At 47.4% G+C, this 24,856-nt stretch overlaps 1 protein-coding gene across 1 annotated transcript in view; it reads right to left on the bottom strand.

Annotated features, from left to right (window-relative positions):
- ADAM12 (ADAM metallopeptidase domain 12) overlaps positions 1-24,856 on the bottom strand; it is a 140,696-nt gene that overhangs the window by 55,437 nt on the left and 60,403 nt on the right. Inside the window, 2 exon segments of the mRNA XM_029058952.2 lie at positions 2,168-2,244; positions 10,576-10,654. Coding sequence (XP_028914785.1) covers positions 2,168-2,244; positions 10,576-10,654 — 156 coding nt within the window.

The raw sequence follows: 24,856 nt of genomic DNA, 5'->3' as shown, positions 1-24,856 counted from the left end.
GTGGGACCCAGTGGGAGTTGAAGTGGGTCCATAGCCCAGGGTCAGGAAAAATCTGTTCTCGATTTCTCTGGATTTCGCTAATCAAACAGTCTGGGTGTTCCCTGAAAACTAGGATTGACATCTTTATTATTTCTTAGTGGAAAAATGACATATCTTTCGGCCCTGAGAAATATTACAATTCAGGGTCACGGCACAAAAGCAAATTTGCACAACTCTTGGAAGTTGGAGCCAGTCCAAGAGGAGCTGGAAGGACTCAGCTCCTCTAGGCAAGAGGTCACGGGGACAACTGATTCTATCATCCTCTCCCAAGTGCTCAGCGCAGTGCTCTGCATACAGTAGACTGGAAGCTCCTTGAGAGCGGGGATTACGCCTACTAACTCTAGTGTATGCTTCCACAGCCAGGGCCTAGTTGAAAGTGCGTGAGCCTGGGTGCCAGAAGGGCCTGGGTTCTAATCCCAATTCTGTCATTTGTCTGGTCCGTGACACTGGGCAAGTCACTTGAATTTTCTGTGCCTCAGTCATCTGTAAATGGGGATTTAAACTGAGCTCCATGTAAGATATGGATAGTGTCCAACTTGATTCGCTTGTATCTACCCCAGTACTTAGAACAGTGCCTGTCACATAGTAAACACCCTTGTACAGTACCCTCCCAAGAGCTTAGTACAGTGCTCTGCACATAGTAAGCACTCAGTAAATACCATTAATTCATTAACCATTTTTAAAAAAAGTGCTCAGTAAGGTGCTCTTAACAGAGCAGAATGTAAGCTCCTTGAGGGCAGACAATTATTTTTTTCAGTGGTATCTGTTAAGTGTTGATTATGTGTCAAGCTCTCTTCTATGCTCTGGGGTAGATCCATGGCAATCAGGTTGGATGCAGTCCCTGTTCCACGTGGGGCTCGCAGTCTAGGGATTGTGACTACTAAAACTAGTGTAATAATGTTGGTATTTGTTAAGCGCTTACTATGTGCAGAGCACTGTTCTAAGCGCTGGGGTAGACACAAGGGAATCAGGTTGTCCCACGTGGGGCTCACAGTCTTAATCCCCATTTTACAGATGAGGGAACTGAGGCCCAGAGAAGTGAAGTGACTTGCCCACAGTCACACAGCTGACAAGTGGTAGAGCCGGCATTTGAACCCATGACCTCTGACCCCAAAGCCCGGGCTCTTTCCACTGAGCCACGCTGCTTCTCTAGTATTCTCCCAGGTGTTCAATGTAGTACAAGACAATCAGGTTGGACACAGTCCATGTCCCACACGGGGCTCACGGTCTTAATCCCCGCTGTACAGATGAGGTAACTGAGGCCCAGAGAAGTGAAGGGATTTTTCCAAAGTCACCTAGCAGACAAGTGGCAGAGCTGGGATAAGAAGACAGGTCCCTCTGACTCCCAGGCCTGGGTTCTGACCACTATACCACACTACTGTTCCCAGAACAGTTTCTGCAGGCTCATGGAGTTGAGACCATCTCACCTCTCCCCCGGGAAATGGATTTTTCCCCAAGAGCAGGCTCAGCCTTGGGTGTCCACTCCCCTGGGGCCTGAGAAGAGGCTTCTTTCTCGCCCAGCACTGGCCTCGCTCTGCCCAGACCTGACAGTGTCCCGTCAGGCAAAGACCCCAAGTGTTTGCCTTCTCTTTGTGTGTATGTGTGTGAGAGAGTCAGTCAATCATATTTATTGAGGGCTTACTGTGTGCAGAGCTCTGCACTAAGTGCTTGAGATAGTACAATATAACAGAGATGGTAGACACATTCCCTGCCCCAGTTGAGCTTATGATCTAGAGGGGGAGACATTAATGTAAATAAATAAATTAGGGATATGGATGAATGTGCTGTGGGGCTGGGACAGGGGATGAATAAAGGAGCACGTCCGGGTGACATAGAAGGGAGTGGGAGAAGAGGAAAGGAGGGCTTAATCAGGGAAGGTCTCTTGGAGAGGGAGAGAGAGAAAGAGAAAAGAGAGAGAGAGGGAGTGTGTGTGTCTGTGTGTGTTTGGGGGAGGGAAGAGGGAGGATATTCCCACAGGTCCTGGGAGAGCACGGCATCTGTCTCCCCCGATCCGGCCCACTCTGTGGTACAGGTTGGGCAGGGAGGAAAGGAGGGAGGGAGGGAAGGAGGCACAGTCTCACCCTCTGCTGAGGGCAGAGAGGCCGGGAGGCCAATGGGCCCCACTCACCTGAGTCCGGAGCAGGCGGCCAGGCTGACGCTGGAGTCGAGGGAGCCTCGCACGCTTCCGTGGTAGTAGCAGCGGCCCTGGACACAGACCGGAAATCAGTGCTCGTTCCTTCCCGCCCTTCCCACCACCTCAAGCTCTGTGGGAGCTCCCTACCCTGCTTCTCCTAGGGTGGCCCGAGTCCCCTCTACCTCTACCTCTCCCAAGCAAGCATCCCTGCTGCTTAGGCCAACCTGGGAACCCGAGTCAGGGAGGCCGAGTCAGGGAGGCCAAACCCAGGAGGCCGAGCCTGGAAGGCCAAGCCTGGAAGCTTGATTCCGGCAGATCCCAGCTCCTCAAAACAATTTCCTGCAGTCTGTCCCATTGACTCACTAGTCCGCCCTGTACCAATCGCTAAGTAGGGCCCCTTCCTCTCCCCAACTCCAGCCCTGCACCAATAGCTTCTGTGAAAACCAAATGGGCAGCCAATGAGCACTGAAACAAATTTAATTTCCCACCGATAATAATGGAAAGCACATTAATCAACAGATAAGTGTGTCTTGAGTGCCTACTGTCTGCAGAATACTGGACTAAATGCTTAGGAGAGTGCATTAGAATGATGGGACAATCCTTGCCCTCAAGGAGCTTACAATCTACTGGATGCCGAAGTCTGTACTGAGCTCTTGGGAAGAGTCCAATATAGCATTAATAGACACAGTCCCCACCCACAAGAAGCTTACTGTTTAGCAGGGAATACAGTCACTAAAATAAATCACAGGCAGCAGAAATAGCTGAATCTAAAGATACGGATTTAAGGGCTGAGGCTGGTAGGGGGAAATGTGGAGGAAGCATCTGAGCACTTAGGGATTGTGTCCACTTAGTCTATTGTACTCTCCCAAGTGCTAGTACAGTGCTCCGCCACGGTAGACTGCAAGTTCCTCGAGGACAGAGATTGTGTCTACTTACTCTACTGTACTCTTCCAAGGGCTTAGAACAGTGTTTGTTTCTTTTATGGAATTTGTTAAGCCCTTACGATGTGTCAAAAGCTATCCTAAGTGTGGGGTAGGTACATGTTTATAACAATAAGAATAATAATAATAACTATGTTGGTATTTGTTAAGCACTTACTATGTGCCAAGCCCTGTTCTAAGCCCTGGGGGAGATACAAGGTCATCAGGTTGTCCCTCGTGGGGCTCACAGTCTTCATCCCCATTTTACACATGAGGTCACTGAGGCACAGAGAAGTTAAGTGACTTGGCCAAAGTCACACAGCTGATAAGTGGCAGAGCCGGGATTAGAACCCATGCCCTCTGACTCCCAAGCCTGGGCTCTTTCCACTGAGCCAGGCTGCTTCTTTATTTATCAGGTTGGACACCGGCCCTGTCCCACATGAGGCTCACAGTCTAAGTAGAAGGGAGAGTAGGATTTAATCCTCATTTTACAGTTGAGGCGCAGAGAAGTTAAGTGACTTGCCCAAGGTCACACAACAAGCAATTGGCAGAGCCGAGACTATAACTCAGGTCTTCTGACTCCCTGGCCCATGCTCTTTCCATCAGGCCAGGATGCTCTGCACAGACTAAGCAGCCAATAAATACATTGATTGATTCACTGATTAAGAGCTGAAAGGATAATAGGTGGGAAATAGGGGAGATGAGAGGTAAGTCAGGGAAGGCTTCTGGGAAGAGATGGGATTTAGAAGCATGTTGAAGATGAGGAGAGCAGTGGTCTATCTGTAACATCTTGAAGGCCCATCTCTTTCAAGAAGCCTTTCCCGACTAAGCCCTCATTTCTTCTTCTCCCACTCCCTTCTGTGTACCCCCATGTACTGGATTTGCACCTTCATTCACCCCTCCTTCAGCTCCACAGCACTTTATTTCTATTAATGTCTGCCTCCCCCTCTAAACTGTAAGCTTGGGGTGGGCAGGGAAAATACAATAAGCAGTGTGGCTCAGTGGAAAGAGCACGGGCCTGGGAGTCAGAGGTCATGGGTTCGAATCCTGGCTCTGCAACTGTCAGCTGTGTGACTATGGGCAAGTCACTTCACTTCTCTGCGCCTCAGTTACCTCATCTGTAAAATGGGGATTAAGAATGTGAGCCTCAGGTGGGACAACCTGACTACCCTGCAACTCCCCCAGCACTTAGAACAGTGCTCTGCACATAGTAAGCGCTTATCAAATACCAACATTATTATTATTATTATTATTATTATGTCTACCAACTCTGGTATATTGTACCCTCCCAACCACTTAGTACAGTGCTCTGCGCATAGTAGCCCTCAATAAATAGCATTGATTGATTAATTGATCCTCCTCCCACCCCATCTCCTCCCTCTTTCGACTTCCCCTCCCTCTTCCTCCTCTCCTCCTCTTCCCCCTCCTCCCCCTTTTTTTCCCCAAGGAGTGAGATTTGGGTCTATAAACCACTGATTAAAGAATCCCCTAAACAGTAATCATTCTCACGTAAAGGACAGATGTATTTACTTTGTTCTGAACTCCTTCAGCTCATTAACTAAGGAGACCACCCTTAACTCTTGGTAATGACTTTCTGAGAGCTGCTTCATCCACTGGGAACTGTGCCATGCCTGAAGGGGGAAGCTTTTGACATCTCTTACTAGACCAAACTCGATTTCCAGGACCCAGTTGAAGCAGCACAATCCCTCTGACAACAATAACAATATTAACAACAATAATGCAAGCTCGTTATGGTCAGGAAATGTGCTGCTTATGTTGTACTTACCCAAGCACTTAGTACAATGCTGTGCATATAGTGAGTGCTCAAATAAATGCTGCTGACTGATCGATTGATTGATAAAAGTAATTGAGGTGTTTGCTTAGTGCTTACTTGTGTCAAGTACTATATTAAGTACCGGGGGAGATAGAAGATGCTTCTCTTAGAGAAGCAGCGTGGCTCAGTGGAAAGAGACCAGGCTTGGGAGTCAGAGGTCATGGGTTCAAAGCCCGGCTCTGCCGCTTGTCAGCTGTGTGACCTTGGGCAAGTCACTTCACTTCTCCGGGCCTCAGTTACCCCATCTGTAAAATGGGGATGAAGACTGTGAGCCCCACGTGGGACAACCCGATCACCTTGTATTCTCCCCAGCGCTTAGAACAGTGCTTCGCATATAATAAGCGCTTAAGAAATGCCATAAAAAAAAAAAGATCCTCAGGTCTGACACAATCTCTACTCCACACAGGGCTCATGGTTTAAGGAAGAAGAATAGATAATTACAATAACTGGTATTTTTTAAGCCCTTACTTTGTGCCAGGCACTGTTCTAAGTGCTGGAGTAGATACAAGAAAACTGGGTTGGACACAGTCCCTGTCATTCAGTCAATCGTATTTATTGAGCGCTTACTATGTGCAGAGCACTGTACTAAGCTCTTGGAATGTCCCACACTGTGCTCACAGCCTTAATCCCCATTTTACAGATGAGGGAACTGAGGCACAGAGAAGTTAAGTGACTTGCCCTTGGTCACCCAGCAGGCAAGTGACGGAGTCAGGATTAGAACCCGTGACCTTGTGCCTCCCAGGCCCGTGCTCTGCCCACTAGGCCATGCTGCTTCTCTGATCACATATTTCACCCTACTTTACGGAGAAAAAACTGAGGCACAGAGGATCGATCAATCAATCCTTCAATCTATGGCGCTTATGTTGAGCAGAGCACTGTACTAAGCATGAGGAAGAGTGCAATAGAGAAGCAGCATGGCCTAGTGGAAAGAGCACGGACCTGGGAGTCAGAGGATCTGGGTTCTAATCCCGACTCCTCCACCTCTCTGGCTGTGTGACATTGGGCAAATCACGTCACTCTCTGTGCCTCAGTTGCCTCAACTGTAAAATGAGGATTTAAGAGTGTGAGCCCCATGTGGGACATGGAATGTGATTATCTTGTATCTACCCTAGCACTTGGTACAGTGCCTGGCACATAGTAAGAGTTTAACAAACACCATGTAAAAAACATAAATTTAAAAAAAATCAGAGTTGGTAGACACATTCCCTGTCTACCAGAAGCTTATAGTCTAGGTGGGAGACAGATGTTAAAACAAATTATGGATTTGTACATAAGTACTGTGGGGTTTGAGGGCAGGGTGACTATCAGGTGCTTTAAGGATACAGATCCAAATACAAGGGGGATGTGGAAGAGAGATGGAGTAGGAGAGATGAGGACTTAGTGGGTAAAGCCTCTTGGAGGAGATGGGATTTTAATACAATATGAGTTGTGACTTACCCCAGGTCACATAGCAGAAAAGTGGCTAAGCACTCATTTCTCAAGAATCAGCACGGCGTAGTAAAGCCCGGCCCGGGAGTGAGTAGGTCATGGGGTTTAATCCTGGCTTTGCCACTTGTCTGCTCTGTGACCTTGGGCAAATCACTTCCCTTCTCTGGGCCTCAGTTACCTCATCTGTAAATTAGGGATTGAGACGGTGAGCCCTATGTAGGACAGGGGTTTGGTCCAAGCTAATTTAATTGTACCCACCCCAGCGTTTAGTACAATGCCCGGAATATAGTAAGTGCTTAATGAATATCACAATTATTATTAATTATTAGTAGTAGTAGTAGAAGTGTCTATCCTGCCCTCTCTGCCCTTCCCTCCGCGCACCTTCACAATATCGCCAAGATCCACCCTTTACTTTCCATACAAACTGCAATCGTGCTGGTACAAGCTCTCATACTATCCTGACTGGATTATTATTGTGTTAGCCTCCTCTCTGATCTCCCTTCCTCCCGTCTCTCCCCGCTCCAGTCTATTCTTCATTCGGCTGCCCGGCTCATCTTCCTACAGAAAGGCTCTGGGCCTGTCACTCTGCTCCTCAAAAACCTCCAGTGGTTGCCTCTCAACCTTCGTATGAAACAAAAACTCCTCACTCTTGGCTTCAAAGCTCTCCATCATCATGCCCACTCCTAACCTGACCTCCCTTCTCTGCTTCTACTGCCCAGCCCACACACTCCGCTCCTCTGCTGCCCAGTTCCTCACCATCCCCCGTTCACGCCTGTCCCGCCATTGACCCCTGGCCCATCGACCCCTGGCCCACGTCCTACCGCTGTCCTGGAATGCCCTCTCTCCTCACCTCCACCAAACTCACTCTCTTCCACTCTTCAAAGCCCTACTGAGAGCTCACCTCCTCCAGGAGGCCTTCCTAGACTGAGGCCTCCTTTCCCTCTGCTTCCCCTCTCCTTCCCTCCCCCGACCTTCTGCTCTTCCCCTGTCCCCTCCCCTCAGCACTGTGCTCATTTATATATATTATTTATTACCCTTTATTTATCTATCTATCTATCTATCTATCTATCTATCTATCTATTTATTTATTTATTTATTCAGAGAAGCAGTGTGGCTCAGTGTAAAGAGCCCGGGCTTGGGAGTCAGAGGTCATGGATTTGAATCCTGGCTCTGCCACTTGTCAGCTGTGTGACTGTGGGCAAGTCACTTCACTTCTCTGTGCTTCAGTTCCTTCATCTGTAAAATGGGGATGAAGACTGTGAGCCTTACGTGGGACAACCTGATGACCCTGTATCTCTTCCAGTTCTTAGAACAGTGCTCTGCACATAGTAAGCGCTAAACAAATACCAACATTATTATTATTATTCTATCTCCTTGATTCTATTTATCTTGATGATATTGTCTTGTTTTTGTTTTGTTCTGTTTTGCTTTGCTGTCTGTCTCCCCAGTTCAGACTGTGAGCCCATCATTGGGCAGGGATTGTCTCTATCTGTTGCCAAATTGTACAATTCATTCATTCATTCATTCAATAGTATTTATTGAGCGCTTACTATGTGCAGAGCACTGTACTAAACGCTTGTAATATACAAATCGGTAACAGATAGAGACAGTCCCTGCCCTTTGATGGGCTTACAGTCTAATCGGGGGAGACGGACGATTCAAGCGCTCAGTACAGTGCTCTGCACATAGAAAGCGCTCAATAAATACTATTGAATGAATGAATTAATGAATTAATGAATGACTCTGCCCTGTGACCTCATTGTGGGCAGAAAATGTGTCTGTTGTTACGTTGTACGCTCCCAAGTTCTTAATACAGTGCTTAGCCCATAGCAAGCACTCAATAAATAGGATTGAATAAATGAATTAACTTGGCTGGGTACCCCATAAGCACTTTGATAGTCACCCCAGCCCCACTCTACTTATGTCCATATGCTTAAATGCCCCCATTTCCCCTATCTGTAATTGAGAAGCAGCGTGGCTCATTGGAAAGAGCACAGGCTTGGGAGTCAGAGGTCATGAGTTCAAAGCCCAGCTCTGCCACTTGTCAGCTGTGTGACTGTGGGCAAGTCACTTCACTTCTCCGTGCCTCAGTTACCTCATCTGTCAAATGGGGATTACCTGTGAGCCTCACGTGGGACAACCTGATTACCCTGTATCTCCCCCAGCGCTTAACAAATACCAACATTATTATTATTATTAATAATAATAATTCATTTTAATGTCTGCTCCCTCCCTAGGACAGTTTGCTCCTTGAGGGCAGGGAATGTGTCTAATAACTCTGTTGTACTGTACTTTCCCAAACACTTAATATAATAATAATAATAATGGTGGTATTTGTTAAGCCCTTACTATGTGTAAAGCACTGTTCTAAGCTCTGGGGGGGATACAGGGTGATCAGATTGTCCCACGTGGGGCTCGCAGTTTAAATCCCCATTTTACAGATGAGGTAACTGAGCCACAGAGAAGTTAAATGACTGGTACAAAGTTACACAGCTGGTAAGCGGCAGAGCTGGGATTAGAACCCATGACCTCTGACTCCCAAGGCCAGGCTCTTTCCACTGAGCCAGGCTGCTTGTCTATAGTGTACATATAGTGCAATATATAGGGTAATATAGTGTACTTCATACAGTGAGTGCTCGGCACCACTGAGTGACTGACACACCTTGCTTTCATTTTTCTAATAACTGGTATTTGTTAAGCACTTACTAAGTACCAAGCACTATAAAATAAATGAATAAATAAATAAATAAATTGTGGTATTTGTTAATCGCTTACTATGTGCAAAGCACTGTTCTAAGCATTGGGGGATACAAGGTGATCAGGTTGTCCCATGTGGGGTTCACAGTTTTTAAATCCCCATTTGACAGATGAGGTAACTGAGGCACAGAGAAGTTAAGTGACTTGCCCAAGGTCACATTATACTCACTGGGATAGATACAAAATAATCAGGTCCCTTTTGGGGGTCAGAGTCTAAGTAGGAGGGAGACCAGGTATTGAAGTCCCATTTTACAGATGAGGGAACTGAAGCACAGAAAAGTGAAGTGAATTGCCCAAGGTCACGTAGCAGGCACATGGTGGAGCCGGGAAGAGAACCCAGGTCCTCTGTCTTTCAGGCCCAGGATCTATCCACTAGGCCATGCTGCTTCTCTACGCCTGGACTCGAGAAAAGTGAGAAAAATTCCATCCCAGAATTTCCCAAGAGGTTAGTCATTTCTTTAGATTTTTTTCTTTTTATTTCTTTGGTGAAATGGCAAAGCACTGCTGTTAAAGCGTACTCAGTGAGTTCACACTAATGCAGGTCAGCAGAATCCCGGGCATGAGACCGACTGGAGGCTTTCTACTCTTCCCTATGCCCCAGATTCACTGTCTTCATTTCTAAATTTGGTTCCATTAAGGCCTGTGTTTTTCCTGTGGAGAAAGGGTCTCCCCCAGGGAAGAGCAGAGGCCAGGAGCCGCCGTCTCCAGCCCGGAAACCCTCATTCCAACGTCCCCCAGTAGATCATGGGACGGGGTGAGGTTGAGGCCCCGCTTTCTGAGGGAAGCCAGCGGATGCAGCTCATTCTTGTGTGTCCGGACTGTGATTCTGTACAAGTCCTCTGCTCTTTTTTTGTTTTGTTTCTTATGGTGTTTCTTAAGCACTTACTATGTGCCTGACACTATACTAAGTTCAGGGTCAGATACAAGCTAGTCAGGTTGGACACAGTCCATTTTTTCTTTTTTTATGATGTTTGTTAAGTTCTTACTTTGTGCCAGGCACTGTTCTAAGCACTGGGGTAGAAAGAAGATAATCAGGTTGGACACAGTCCCTGTCCCATGTGGGGCTCATAGTCTCAATCCCCATTTTCCAGATGAGGTAACTGAGGCCCAGAGAAGGGAAATCACTTGCCCAAGGTCACACAACAGAGAAGTGGTGGAAACGGAATTAGACCCCATGACCTTCTGACCCCCAGGGATCTATCCACTAGGCCACACTGCTTCTCTACTGCCTCATCTGGCCTTTATGTCCAGAAGTCAAGTCCCAAAAGTGGCCTGGAAAGGAGAGGGATTTAACGTGGAAGTTCACTGTGGGCATGGAATGTGTCTGTTCACAGTTATATTGCCCTCTTCAAAACACTTAGTACAGTGCTCTGTACACAGTAAGCCCTCAATAGATATGATCGAATGAATGAATGAATGACCTGCAGTTCAGGGAGTGAGACCCACCCTGCCGGGAGGCTTACCGTGCCATTCCCACGAAGCGAAACATCCGTGCCGTCTTTCGAATGGTGTGTTTCCGTGTAGCGGCTGGCAAAGAGCCCACTGGAAAGACAAAGGACAGTGAATGTTGTGATGGCAGCCTCCAGTCTGCCCCTTGAAGGCCCCTGGGGTCAAGATGGCCAAGGTCTGCAAACATCATGGGGAACGGCAGAACACTGGGACCAGCCCCTCTCCTCAATAGAACCTCGCTGAGCTGAAGTCACCAGTTCTGATTCCGAATAAACTGTCCCGGCCTGCCCATCGCTTTAACTTCCTCTTAATTATTCCTAAAATAGCATTTATTGAGCTCTTACTATGTGTCAACCACTGTTCTGAGTGCTGGGGTAGATGCGAGTTCATCAGGTCAGACACAGTCCCAGCCCCAGATGGATATCACAGTCTAAGAAGGAGGAAGAATGGGTGTTGAATTTCCATTTTACAGATGAGGGAACTGAGGCACAGAGAAGCAAACTGACTTGTCCGTGGTCAGACAGCAGGCAAGAGAGAGAGCTGTGAGCAGAACCAGGTCCTCTGACTTCCAGACTGTAGGATGTCTCTCGACTGTAAGCTCATTAAGGACAGGGAACATGTCTACTAATTCTGATGTTTTGTACTCTCCCAAGCGCTTAGTACGGTGCTCTGCACATAGTAAGTACTCATTTAATAAATACGATTGATTGATTGATTAATTCCAGGCCCAAGCTCTTTCCACTAGGTCATATTGCTTTGTGTGTCTACTGTTGAGACTAAGCACAAAGATAGGGCACTCAAGAATGGGAAACCCAAAATAATTCCTGGAATGTTCTTTTTTTTTTTTAAAAAAAAAAGTATTTACTATTCATTAATTTAAGTATTTAATAATGTTGGTATTTGTTAAGCGCTTATTATGTGCAGAGCACTGTTCTAAGCGCTGGGGTAGATACAGGGTCACCAGGTTGTCCCACGTGAGGCTCACAGTTAATCCCCATTTTACAGATGAGGAAACTGAGGCACCGAGAAGTTAAGTGACTTGCCCACAGTTACACAGCTGACAGGTGGCAGAGCCAGGATTTGAACCCATGATCTCTGACTCCCAAGCCTGGGCTCTTTCCACTGAGCCATGCTGCTTCTCATTTATTGAGCGCTTACTATGTGCAGAGCACTGTACTAAGTGCTTGGAATGTACAATTTGGCAACAGATAGAGATAATCCCTGCCAAATGATGGGGTCACACTATGTGCCAAGCACGGTACTAAGCACTGGGCATAAACACAAGCTAGTCAGATTGGACACAGTCCATGTCCCACATGGACCTCACAGTCTAAATCCCCATTATACTGATGAGGTAACAGAAGCACAGAGAAGCAAAGTGGCTTGCCCAGGGTCACCCATTCATTCATTCATTCATTCAATAGTATTTATTGAGCGCTTACTATATGTACAGCACTGTACTAAGTGCTTGGAATGTACAATTTGGCAACAGATAGAGACAATCCCTGCCCAGTGATGGGCTCACACAACAGGCAGAGTCGGGATTAGAACCCAGGTGCTCTGATTCTCAGGTTCGTGCTGTTTCTATTAGGTTTCTAATGGATGCATTAACATATTTAACTTCTCTGTGCCTCAGTTACCTCATCTGTAAAATGGGGATTAAGACTGTGAGCCTCATGTGGGACAACCTGATTACCTGTATAACCCAACGCTTAGAACAGTGCTAATAATGTTAATAATGTTGGTATTTGTTAAGCGCTTACTATGTGCAGAGCACTGTTCTAAGCGCTGGGGTAGACATAGGGGAATCAGGTTGTCCCACATGGGGCTCACAGTCTTAATCCCCATTTTACAGATGAGGTAACTGAGGCCCAGAGAAGTTAAGTGACTTGCCCACAGTCACACAGCTGACAAGTGGCCGAGCCGGGATTCGAACTCATGATCTCTGACTCCAAAGCCCGTGCTCTTTCCACTGAGCCACGCTGCTTCTCTGCACATAGTAAGCACTTAACAAATACCAACATTATTACTATTATTATTATATTTGAAATGAAAACAGCAGAGTGTGAGCCTCCTTATACAATTCTTAGCAAGTGGTGAAGGAGCCTTGGGAGGTCACAGAGACATGGGCCGACTGAGCTGGTTTATGAGCAAACTCAAGATGAAATGGTTTCCCCTGCAGACTATAAATCTCCAGAGGGAGGCTGGCAGGGCACAAACACTAATCCACCACTAGATGCTTATTGACAGAGTAATTGTGTAGCTCAACGATTCGGGAGAGAAATGATTACGGTCCCTAAATAACTGAGAAGTAGTGTGGCTTAATAGACAGAGCCTGGGCCTGGGAATTAGAAGGACCTTGGTTCTAATCCTGGTGCTGCCACTTAATAATAATGATAATAATTATTAATTGTTAATAAAGTATAAAACACCACGTGTTATAGTAAATATAAATATTAAACAATAAACAAATATTAATTAATACTTATTATAAATATTATTATTATTATTATTATTATGGTACTTGTTGAGTGCTTACTATATGCCAAGCACTGTTCTCAGCACTGAGTAGACACAAGCAAATTGGGTTGGATGCAGCCTGCTGGGTGACCTTGTCTGCTGTGTGACCTTGGGCAAATCACTTCACTTCTCTGGGCCTCAGTTCCTTCATCTGTAAAATGGGGATCAAGACTGTGAGCCCCAAGTGGGGCAAGGATTATGTCCAACCTGATTAGCTTGTATCTACCGCAGTGCTTAGAATAGTGCTTAACACATAGTCAGTGCTTAACAAATAGCATCGTTGTTATTATTATTATGTCCTTCAACAAGGCACTTCACTTCTCTGGGCCAAAATTTCTTCATCTGTAAAATGGGAATGAAATACCCCTTCTTCCTACCCTTAGGCAGTGAGTTCCACGTGGGACAGGGACCGTGTCCAACCTGTTTATCTCGTATCTACCCCATGGCTTAGTACAGTGCCTGGCACATAGTAAGCACTTAATAAATACCACAATTATTATTATTATCTTGTACCTACCCCAGCGCCCAGTACAGTTCTTGGCAACTATCACCATTGTTAAATTAATCATTATCATTTTTAGGAAAACAGAGGAGAATGCACTTAATTATAATAATATTAATGGTGGCATTTGTTAAGTGCTTAGTCTGTGCCAAGCACTGGGGTAGAGACCATCAGATCATTTGGGAAACAATCCTTGTCCTACAAGGGGCTCCCAGACCAATGGGGAGCGTGAATTGGGATTGACTGAATCCCCATTTTCAGATGAGGAAATCGAGGCCCAGAGAAGTGAAATGACTTACCCAAGTTCACATAATAGGCAGGTGGAGGAGCTGGTATTAGAACTCAGGTTTGACTCCCAGGCCCGAGCTCTAAACACTAAGCCAAGCTACTTCCAATGTTGTATCGGGCTTGGCAGGGCTTTTCCAAATGCAAACCGGAGTGCTTGATCTATCTGGCCTACCGTGCCCCTCCTCTGCCCAGCTAGGCAAGGACTCACCTCTGCCTTTCTAGGACACACGTGCCCGCCTGGCACCCCAGATTCCCCACCAGGTCCTCAGGAGGATATCACAGCAGGGCAGCATCCCGGATGCCCAGAGTGGCATCCCTCAGGACGGAAGCTGCCCACCCATCATGGTGTCCTTCAGCCACGACTCCCACCTTCCTGGAGTCCTACTGGGTGAGGAGAGCACAGGCAGCAAGGCAGGAGAGGGATGGGGGGCTGGGGTCCTGAGGCCGCCTCGAGGGGTGGAATAGCGTGATGGAACAGCAGGAATTCGCATCAGGAGCAAGAACCAACAGATTGACCATGTGGCCAATGCCGCTTGTCACTGGGCTGGGCTTCCCCGCAGGCCTCAGGGAGCAGGTTCAGGCCAGGACACCGGGGCTCAGAACCCTGTGTCCCATGAACCGGGCCACCGCGCTGACCTCTTTCCACATCCCACAGCCACCTGTAGCAAGGCCATCTACGGCTGGTCCGGGGCCGGAGCAAGAGGGGGATAACTCAAATTCTGGCCCAGAGAAAGACTGAACATTACCACTGGCGCCGGGGGGAGGACACTGTGCTGGTCTCTTGTTGGCCACCAGATACTCCTGGCAGTTCTTGCGTGGGAGCGATTCATGCAACGGCAGTAATAAAACAGACAACGGACTCAAAGGAGATGCTGTGCTTTGAAACATGATGAAATCCGTTTCGGGCCCCATAAAGAACACATTTTCTCCAGTCTGCCCCGCTAGATGCTACTCGGACCTTCTGTGACCCCGCTGTTGCCTAATTTTACCAACTGCTTTCAATGATTTGGAAAACGGATCCCCGCTCCCCCCGGGAGTGTCTGAACACAGCCACGTGGACTCTCCAGAAATGCTGCTTTTTCTAAAGAAAGGCTGACTATGTGCAAGGGCATAATGGGTTTCAAAATTACAATGTAAACTCATCCTTTACACTGTAGTCTCGCTGTGAGCAGGAAATGTGTCTACCCATTCTGCTGGATTGTATCAATCAGTCAATCAATTGCATTTATCGATTGCTTATTACGTGCAGAGCACAGGACTAAGTGCTTGGGAGAATACAACAGAGTAGGTAGACACGTTTCCCACCCACAACAAGCTGACAGTCTAGAGGAGGTACTCTCCCGAGCACTTAGTACAGTGCTCTGCACATAGTAAATGCTCAATTAATGTCATTGATTAGCACTCCCTGAGGAGCCTGGAAAAAGTCATGGAAGGTGCTGAATTAACAATTGCCACAAAAATACAAATTGTCAAGTCTATGGTGTTTCCAGTGACAATGTATGGATCAGAAAGCTGGACAGTGAAAAAACAGGATAGAAAGAACATCGATTCTTCTGAAATGTGGTGTTGGAGAAGGCTTTTGCAAATACCATGGTCTGCCCGAAAAACAAACAAATGGATTTTGGAGCAAATTAAACCAAAGTGGTCTTTGGAAGGCCAAATGACTCGACCTGGATTAGCATATTTTGGACACATCATCAGGAGGATTAATTTTCTGGAGAAGACACTAATGCTAGGAAAAATCCAGGGAAAACAAGAAAGAGGCAGATCGGCAGCTAGATGGATAGAGACCATAACAACCATAACAGAAGAACCATTAGAAAGGTTGAGGATTATGGCAGAGGAAAGGATGTTCTGGAGAAAGTATGGAGTTGCTCCCAAGCACAGGCTTGGGAGTCAGAGTTCGTGGGTTCTAATCCCGGCTCTGCCACTTGTCAGCTGTGTAACTTTGGGCAAGTCCCTTCACTGCGCTGTGCCTTAGTTATCTCATCTGTAAAATGGGGATTAAGACTGTGAGCCCCACGTGGGGCAACCTGATAACCTTGTGTCTACCCCAGTGCTTAGAACAGTGCTTGGCACAAAGTAAGTGTTTAACAAATGCCATTATTATTATTATGAATTGGAAATGCCTCAATGGAACTTAATAATAGTAATAATAATAATAACACCCTGAACAGTGCTCTGCAATGGTAAGAGCACAGTACAAGGTTTTTGACAAAATAGAATCGAATGTCCTGCAACTATTGTGGTCTCCCAAAAGGTTGTGGGCAGGGATAGTGTCTACCAGCTCAGTTGTAGTGTAATCTCCCACTTGTTTGGTGCAGTGCGGTGCGCAGAGTAAGTGCTCAATAAATACCACTGATTGCTACTTCTGAAGTCTGAACTCAGTAGAGGCTCAATAAATACTGTTGATTCCTTGAGCGATTGATTCTTTCTCACATCAGGACTGGGCTAGTGGGCTCCGAACCCAGGAGTGGATCTCTGGCCTAGCCCTCAGCCAACTGAGAGGCCCAGCAGAAGAATGTGGAGAAGCCAGTCTCTCCTCCTCTCCTTCCCGTCCAAACTCCCGGAGTGTGTTCTTTACGCCCACTACCTCCACTTCTCCTCCTCCAACTCCCTTCTTTGCTCTACAGTGTGGATTCCGTCTACGCCACTCCACAGAAACCGCCCTCTCAAACCGATGACCTCCTTGTTGCCAAATCCAAAGGCCTCTGCTCCATCCTGATCCTCCTCGACCCCTCAGTTGCCTTCGACGCTGAGGACCGCCCCTTTCTCCTGGAAACGTTAACCAACCTTGGCTTCACAGACATTGTCCTCTCCTGGTTCTCCTTCTAGCTCTAAGGACACTTATTCTCAATCTCACTCCCACCCCCCATCTGTGGGGGTCCCTCAAGGTCCAGTTCTGGGTCCCCTTCTATTCTTCATCTACACCTACTTCCTTGGAGAACTCATTCTCTCCCTGGCTTCAACTACCATCTCCACATGGATGCTTCCCAAATGTTCCTCTTCATTCCTGATCTCTCTCCTTCTCTGCAGTCTCACACTTCCTCCTGCCCTCAGGACATCTCTACTTGGAAGTCCCACCAAAACTTTAAACTTAAGAGGTCCAACAGAGAACTCATCTTCCCATCCAAACCCTGTCCTCCCCATGTCTTTCCCATTACTGTAGACAATTCCACTATCCTCCCTCTCACAAGCCCATAACCTTGGCGTTGTCCTTGACTCAGGTCTAACATTCAACTCACATAATCTGTCACCAAATCCTGTCAGTTCCACCTTCACAACATCGCTAAAATCCACCCTTTGCTGTCCATACAAACTGCTAGCACATTAATAATAATAATTATGGTATTTGTTAAGTGCTTACTATGTGCCAAACACTGTTCTAACCACTGGGATAGATACAAGGTAATCAAGTTGTCCCACATGGGGATCAGTCTTAATCCCCATTTTACATATGAAGTAACTGAGGCACAGAGAAGTTAAGTGGCTTGCCTGAGGTCACATAGCAGACAAGTGGTAGAGTCAGGATTAGAACCCGTGTCCTCTGTCTCCCAAGCCCATGCTCTTTCCACTAAGCCATGCTGCTTTTCTCCAAGCATTTATCCTATCACATCTTGATTACTGTTTCAGCCTCCTTGCTGACCTCCCTGCCTTCTGTCTCTCCTCTCTCCAGTTCACACTTCACTCTGCTGCACAGATCATTTTTCTACAGAAACATTCAGCCCACCTTTCTCCACTCCTCAAGACCCTCCAGCGGTTGTCCATCCACCTCCGCATCAAACAGAAACTCCTCACCATTGACTTTAAAGCATCTACCTACTTGTCCCCTCCTACCTCAACTTGCTACTCTCCTACTACGTGGCTCAGTGGAAAGAGCACAGGCTTTGGAGTCAGAGGTCATGGGTTCGAATCCCTGCTTGGCCAATTGTCAACTGTGTGACTCTGGGCAAGTCACTTAACTTCTCGGTGCCTCAGTTACCTCATCTGTAAAATGGGGATTAAGACCGTGAGCCTCACGTGGGACAACCTGATTCCCCTGTGTCTACCCCAGCGCTTAGAACAGTGCTCGGCACATAGTAAGCGCTTAACAAATACCAACATTACTACAACCCAAACTGCACACTTTGCTCCTCTAACCCAGACTAAGCGCCCCCCGTTTCCTCAGATCTCCCTCCCCTCCCCATCACCTCGACTTGCTCCCTTTGCTCTACCCCTTCTCCCCTCCCCACAGCACTTGGTGTATATATGTACATATCTATAATTCTATTTATTTATGCCAGTTTACTTGTTTTGCTGTGTATATATCTATGATTCTATCTATTTATATTGATGCTATTGATGCCTGTTTACTTGTTTAGATGTCTGTTTCCCCCCTTCTAGATTGTGAGCCCATTGTGGGCAGGGATTGTCTCTCTTTATTGCTGAACTGCTTCCAAGCGCTTAGTACAGTGCTCTGGACAAAGTAAGGGCTCAATAAATACAATTGAATGACTGAATGAATAACCCACCACCTACTAACAGTCCCCAGATCTTGTTTCTCCTGCGGCCGACCTCTCAGTCACCGAAATGGAGGCCCAGAGATGATAAGTGACTTGCCCTAGGGCACAGAGCAGGCCAGAGGTCCAGGACCCAGGTCTCCCAACACCCAGCCCCATGCTTCTTCCACTAAAGCAGAAGCAGCAGCATGGACTCAGAAGGTCATGGGTTCTAATCCTGACTCCACCACTTTTGTCTGCTGTGTGGCCTTGGGCAAGTCACTTTACCTCTCTGGGTCCCCAACACCTCATCTGTAAAATGGAGATTGAGATTGTGAGCCCCATGTGGGACAGGGATTCTGTCCAACTTGATTAACAAATATAAAACTAACAAATACCATAATTATTATTATTACCTTGTATCTAACTTCAACGCTTAGAACAGTGCTTGGCACATAGTAAGCACTTAATGAACACCATCATTATTATTATTAAGCCTCCCTGTGTCCCATTTGTAGAGCCCCTGCTATCCCTCCCCTGGGGGCTCATAAATGCCAATCACCTTGTCCCTGGGGTGAGGTGGGGTCCAGTGGGGTCTGTTGGGGTGACTTCTGTGTGTGGAGTTCAGTACTCTAGTTTGAAGAGCACTGTTTTGGGGGCCTTCTCAACCAATCAATGGTGTCCAATAAGCACTTACTATGTGCAGAGCACTGTTCTAAGCACTTGGGAGAATCAGTGGAGGAGGATGGCCTAGTGGCAAGAATCCAGGTCTCGGAGTCAGAAGACCTGGGTTTTAATCCCAGCTCTGTCAATTGCTTGCTTTGTGGCTTTGAGCAAGTCACAATACTTTTCTGTGTCTCAGTTTCCTCAACTGTAAAATGGGGATCAAATACATGTGCTCCTTCTTACTTGGACTGTGACTCCCAAACAGGACAAGGATGGTGTCCAACCTGATTAACTTGTATCTACCTCACTGTTTGACACATAGTAAGCACTTCACAAATATCATAGAAAATGTAATAATACAGTTGGACACAACCCCTGCCCTCAAGTAGCTTGTAGTCCAGCAGGGAAGACAGACACTAAAACAATTTACATGTCGGAAAAAGAAAACCCATATAAGGATCTGCACATAAGTGCTGTGGAGCTGGGGGTGGAGTATCAAGGTGCTTTGGGTGCTTAGTACAGTGCTCTGCACACAGTAAGCACTCAACAAATACCACTGATTAATTGATTGATTGAATGACCCACTTTCCCCAGGTCTCCCTCACCTCCGCATCACCTCGACTGGCTCCCTTTGCTCTATCCCCTCTCCCTGCCCCTCAGCACTTAGGTATATATGTATATAAGTATATACAGACCCAGGTGCATAGTAAATGCAGAAGGGAGGGGGAATAGGGTAGGGAGATGTTAGCCAGGAAATGCATCCTGGAGGTGTGATTTTAGTAGGGCTTTGAAGATGGGGAGAGTGGGGAGAGTAGACCTGGAGGAAAGAGCCTGGAATGCTTCCTGGCCAGTCCCTCAGTCTTTCTGGGATCCATTTCCTCTTCTAGAAAATGGAGATCAGATTTCTACTTTCCCGGCCTCTTTGAGTCAGAGCCCCAGGTGGGACGAGGACTGTGTCCCATCTGCTCATCTGGATCGCACTCCAGCATGGAGGACGGTGCTTAGCACATAGTAACTGGTAGTAAAGAAGTAGCATGGCTTAGTGGAAAGAGCACAGGCTTGGGAGTCGGAGGACATGGGTTCTAATCCCTGCTCCACCACTTATCTGCTGTGGGACCGTGGGCAAGCCGTTTAGCTTCTCTGTGCCTCAGTAACCTCATCTGCAAAATGGGGATTAAAACAGTGAGCCCCATGTGGGATAACCTGATGAGCTTGTATCTACCCCAGCGCTTAGAACAGTGCTCTGCGTATAGTAAGCACTTAACAAATACCAACATTATTATTATTAAAATAAGGCTGAAGACTGTGAGCCCCATGTGGGATGGGGACTGGGTTCAACTGATTAGCTTGCATCTACCCCAGTACTCAGAACTGAGACTGTGAGCTGCACGTGTGACAGGGACTGTGTCAACCTTATTTGCCTGTATCCACCCCTGTGCTTAGTACAGTGCTTGACACATAGTAAGTGCTTAACAAATACCATCATCTTGTCTTATGCTGTCGAGTCGTTTCTGATCCATAGCGACTCCTTGGACACATCTCTCCCAGAATGCCCCACTCTCCATCTGCAATCATGCTGGTAGTGGATTCATAGAGTTTTCTTTGTAAAAAATATGGAAGTCGTTTACCTTTGCCTCCTTCTGTGCAGGAAACTTGAGTCTCCACCATTATTATTATTAGTAGTATTATTAATAAATTCTGTCATTGATGCTGGTCACCCCTGAATTCCCCCCGTCCCGGAGCAGGTCAGCCAGACAATGGCAAAGACCCCACTGGACAGGCCGAGTTGGGACCCTCTGCCATGTCTCCGCCCCGATTCGCCTGGGGGCAGCAGGACGGGGACCATTCAGCACACTCAACTGCCCTCGCTCGCTGCTAGCGTGCACTTTGCCGGTATGCTGGGAACAAATTGGGGAGGGGAGGCAGGATAGGGGGAGGGGCACGCCCTCCCCAACTTGGGAATGAGGTCTCTGCACAGCTCCTGGGGTTCCGAGCCTGCTGGCTCAGCCCCTGGACGCCTGCCCGGTCAGTTGGCGTCAAGACTGGAATGAGAACCAGGTGTCCGGGCTGGCGGGGACCGAGGGGAGGGAGCCAGGCTCCACAAGTGAGCAGATGTATCCAACGCAGTGTGGGGAGTTCTCTGATCAGCCTACGCATGGGGAAACACTGCTGCATCCGGGGAAAACTCCAGCCCACGCATGGGGAAACACTGCTGCTGCATCTGGGGAAAACTCCGGTCCATGCATAGGGAAACACTCTTGCACCCAGGGAAAAATCCGGCCCAGGCATGGGGAAACACCAGCCCACACATGGGGAAAACACTGGTCCACAAGGGCGGAAACGCCGGTCAACCCAGAGGAAACACTGCCCCATGCACGGGGAAACATTGATGCAGCTGGGGAAAACACTGGCCCACATGTGGTGAAAAACTGGCTCACATACAGGAAAAACACTGGCCCACATGGGGGGAATGCTGGTCAACCCAGGGGAAACACTGCCCCGCACACAGGGAAACACTGGTGTAACCCGGGGAAAACACTGCCAACGCATGGTAAAAAACCAGCCCACACGTGAGGGAAATTATTATTATTACCACTAATAATAATTATGGTATTTGTTAAGCACTTACTATGTGTCAGGCACTGTACTAAGCACTGGAGTGGGTACAAGCAAATCAGGTTGACACAGTCTCTGTCACACATGCAGCTCACAGTCTCAATTCTTATTTTACAGGTGAGGTAACTGAGGCTCACAGAAGTGAAGTGACTTGCACAAGGTCACACAGCTGACACCTGAAGAGAGGAGCTCACATCTGATGACCTCCCAACCTCCTGCCTCTCCCCACTTCAGTCCATACTTCACTCCTCTGCCCGGATTATCTTTCTACTGAAACAGGGCATGTCACCCTCCTCCTCCTCCAGTGGTTGCCTATCAACCTCCGTATTAAAACAAAAACTCCTCATTATTGGCTTTAAAGCTGTCCATCACCTTGCCTCTTCCTACCTCTCACTTCTTTCCTTCTCCATCCCAGCCCGCACACTCCGCTCCTCTGGTGCCACTAACCTTCTCACTTGGCCTCCATCTTGCATGTCTCCCCTCATCATGTCCTACCTCTGACCTAGAATGCCCTCCCTCCTCAAATCTGCCAGACAATGATCTTCCCCTATTCAAAGCCTTACTGAAGATGCACTTTTTTCAAGAGGCCTTCCTGAACTAATCTCCCTTTAATAATAATGTTGGTATTTGTTAAGCGCTTACTATGTGCAGAGCACTGTTCTAAGCGCTGGGGTAGATACAGTGTCATCAGGTTGCCCCACGTGAGGCTCACAGTTAATCCGTATTTCACTTAACTTGCCCACGGTCACACAGCTGACGAGTGGCAGAGCTGGGATTCGAACCTATGACCTCTGCCTCCCAAGCCCATGCTCTTTGCACTGAGCCACGCTGCTTCTCAGCTCCTTTACCTCAGCTCCCCCTCCCTTCCGTGTCACCTTGACTCGCTCACTTTGCTCTTCCCCCCTTCTCCCTGCCCCTCAGCACTTATGTGTATATATGCATATATCTATAATTCTATTTATTTATGCTGATGGCTCTTTACTTGTTTTGATGTCTGTCTCCCCTCCTCTAGACTGTAAGCCCATTGTGGGCAGGGTTTGCCTCTCTTTATTGCTGTATTGTACTTTTCAAGCGCTTAGTACACTGCTCTGCACATAGTAAGCACTCAAAAAATACGAATGAATGAATGAATGACAAGTGGTAGAGCCAAAATTAGAACCCTTGACCTTCTGACTCCCCAGCCCGTGTTCTATCCATTACGCCATGCTGGTTTGGGCCCACGTGACAACAATAATAATAATGATGATAATAATAATTTATAAGTGCTTACTATGTGCCAAGAATTGTTCTAAGTACTGAGGTAGATACAAGCTAATCAGGTTGAATACAGTCCCTGTCCCACTTGGGGCTTGCAGGCTTAATCTCCATTTTACAGATGAGGTAACAGACTCAGAGATGTGAAGTGACTTCCCCAAGGTGACAGAGCAGATAGGTGATGGATCTGGGACTAGAACCCAGGTCCTTCCATTCATTCAATAGTATTTATTGAGTGCTTACTATGTGCAGAGCATTGTACTAAGCGCTTGGAATGTACATTTCCACAACAGAAAGAGACAATCCCTGCCCATTGATGGGCTTACGGTCTAATTGGGGGAGACAGATGGACAAAAACAGAATAACTTAATCGCAATAAATAGAATCAAGGGGATGTACACCTCATTAACAAAATAAATAGGGTAATAAAAATATATACAAATGAGCACAGTGCTGAGGGGAGGGGAAGGGAGAGGGGGAGGAGCAGAGGGAACGAGGGGGAAAGGAGGCTTAGCTGAGGGGAGGTGAAGGGGGGGGGCAGAGAGGGAGCAGAGGGAGAACGGGAAGCTCAGTCTGGGAAGGCCTTTTGGAGGAGGTGAGCTCTCCAAGTCCCAGGCCCAGGCTCTACCCACTAGACCGCACTGCTTCCAACATGGGGGGAAAACGCCAGTCAGCCCAGGGGAAACTCTGCCCAATGCATGAGGAAAAACTGGTGTACCACGGGAAAACTTTGCCCCTTGCATGGGGAAACATTGGCCCAAGTCGGGGGAAACACCAGTCCACGTGGGAAAAACACTGGCCCACATATAGGAAAACACACATGGGAAAACACCAGTCCACCCCAGGAGAAACACCGGCCCTCCATGGGGAATCACTGACCCACACCTGGGGAAAAGCCAGTTGAACTGCGGGAGACACCAGCCCACCCAAGGAAAATAGAGTTGGCATACACAATCCTTGCCCACAAGGCTCTTACAATCACGAAGAGGAGCTTAAAGTCTAGAACAAGAAGTGCTGGATTGGCAAATGGGAGAGAAATAGGGTGGGGAGGAGAGGGCTAATCATGGAAGGCTTCCTGGAGGCATTCTTGCCTTACTCACAGTACACTGCCCCTTCTTGAAATAAGCTCTAAATGGAAATGTGCTCCATATGCTGCGACTCACAATGAATCAACACTTCCTCCACTCTTTCCACAAAAAGAACTGATTCATCCCAGGATTTATTTTGGCCTATAAATCTTTAGTTTATTTCTCTTATTTTACTGAGAAGGCTAACTGAAGTATTCATGGAAGAAAGGGATGAAAAGAACATCTTTTGCAGTCAAAACTACATAGGTACCGGATCCTGTGAGCTGGATCACTGTGGCTCGCTGAGGAAGAACTCCCAAGGAGCACCCTGAGCAATAAGAGTGGGATGTCGATGGTCTATTGTCTAGTCACGTCCGGAGGAGCTGGGCCTCTAGGGGATGAGAGGTTCCCCCCAGGTTCCCATGACACTTGGACAGGGGGATTGTCTCATTCATGTAACCCCCAACTATGTCCAGCCCCAAATGTCGTGTGGAAATAGGGGTGGAGATTTGGGAAGTTACCAGTGTGTGTGTGAATGTATGTGTGAGAGAGACAGAAAGAGACTGTTTGTGTTTGTGTGTGTACACACACCAGCAGGGTTAACTCAACTGCTGAAGACCAAGGATAAACTTGTTAAACGTGCCATGCTACAAGCACATTCTGCATTTCATGTTGTGGTCGCTTCAGAAAGAATTAGTTGCGAGACTCTTAACTCAGCAACCCAACTGGCCTTGCTCAACTGTGCTCCCGAGGGTCCCCTAAGGAAGCTCCTGAATCTGGGCTAGGTTGTGTCCACCCTGGGGATCCCGGGGAATTCTAGGACCATCAGGACAGGACCCCCACAGAGGGAGGGGTTTTGGTCGGTCCACGGAGAGGTTCTGCTGAGCAACACTTGTGCTTTTGT

This window comes from Ornithorhynchus anatinus, chromosome 3 (assembly GCF_004115215.2).
Source record: "Ornithorhynchus anatinus isolate Pmale09 chromosome 3, mOrnAna1.pri.v4, whole genome shotgun sequence".
In the NCBI taxonomy this organism is placed as follows: Eukaryota; Metazoa; Chordata; class Mammalia; order Monotremata; family Ornithorhynchidae; genus Ornithorhynchus; species Ornithorhynchus anatinus.
The sequence above is the reverse complement of the archived record's forward strand: the minus strand, read 5'-3'. Positions and strand labels throughout refer to the sequence as shown.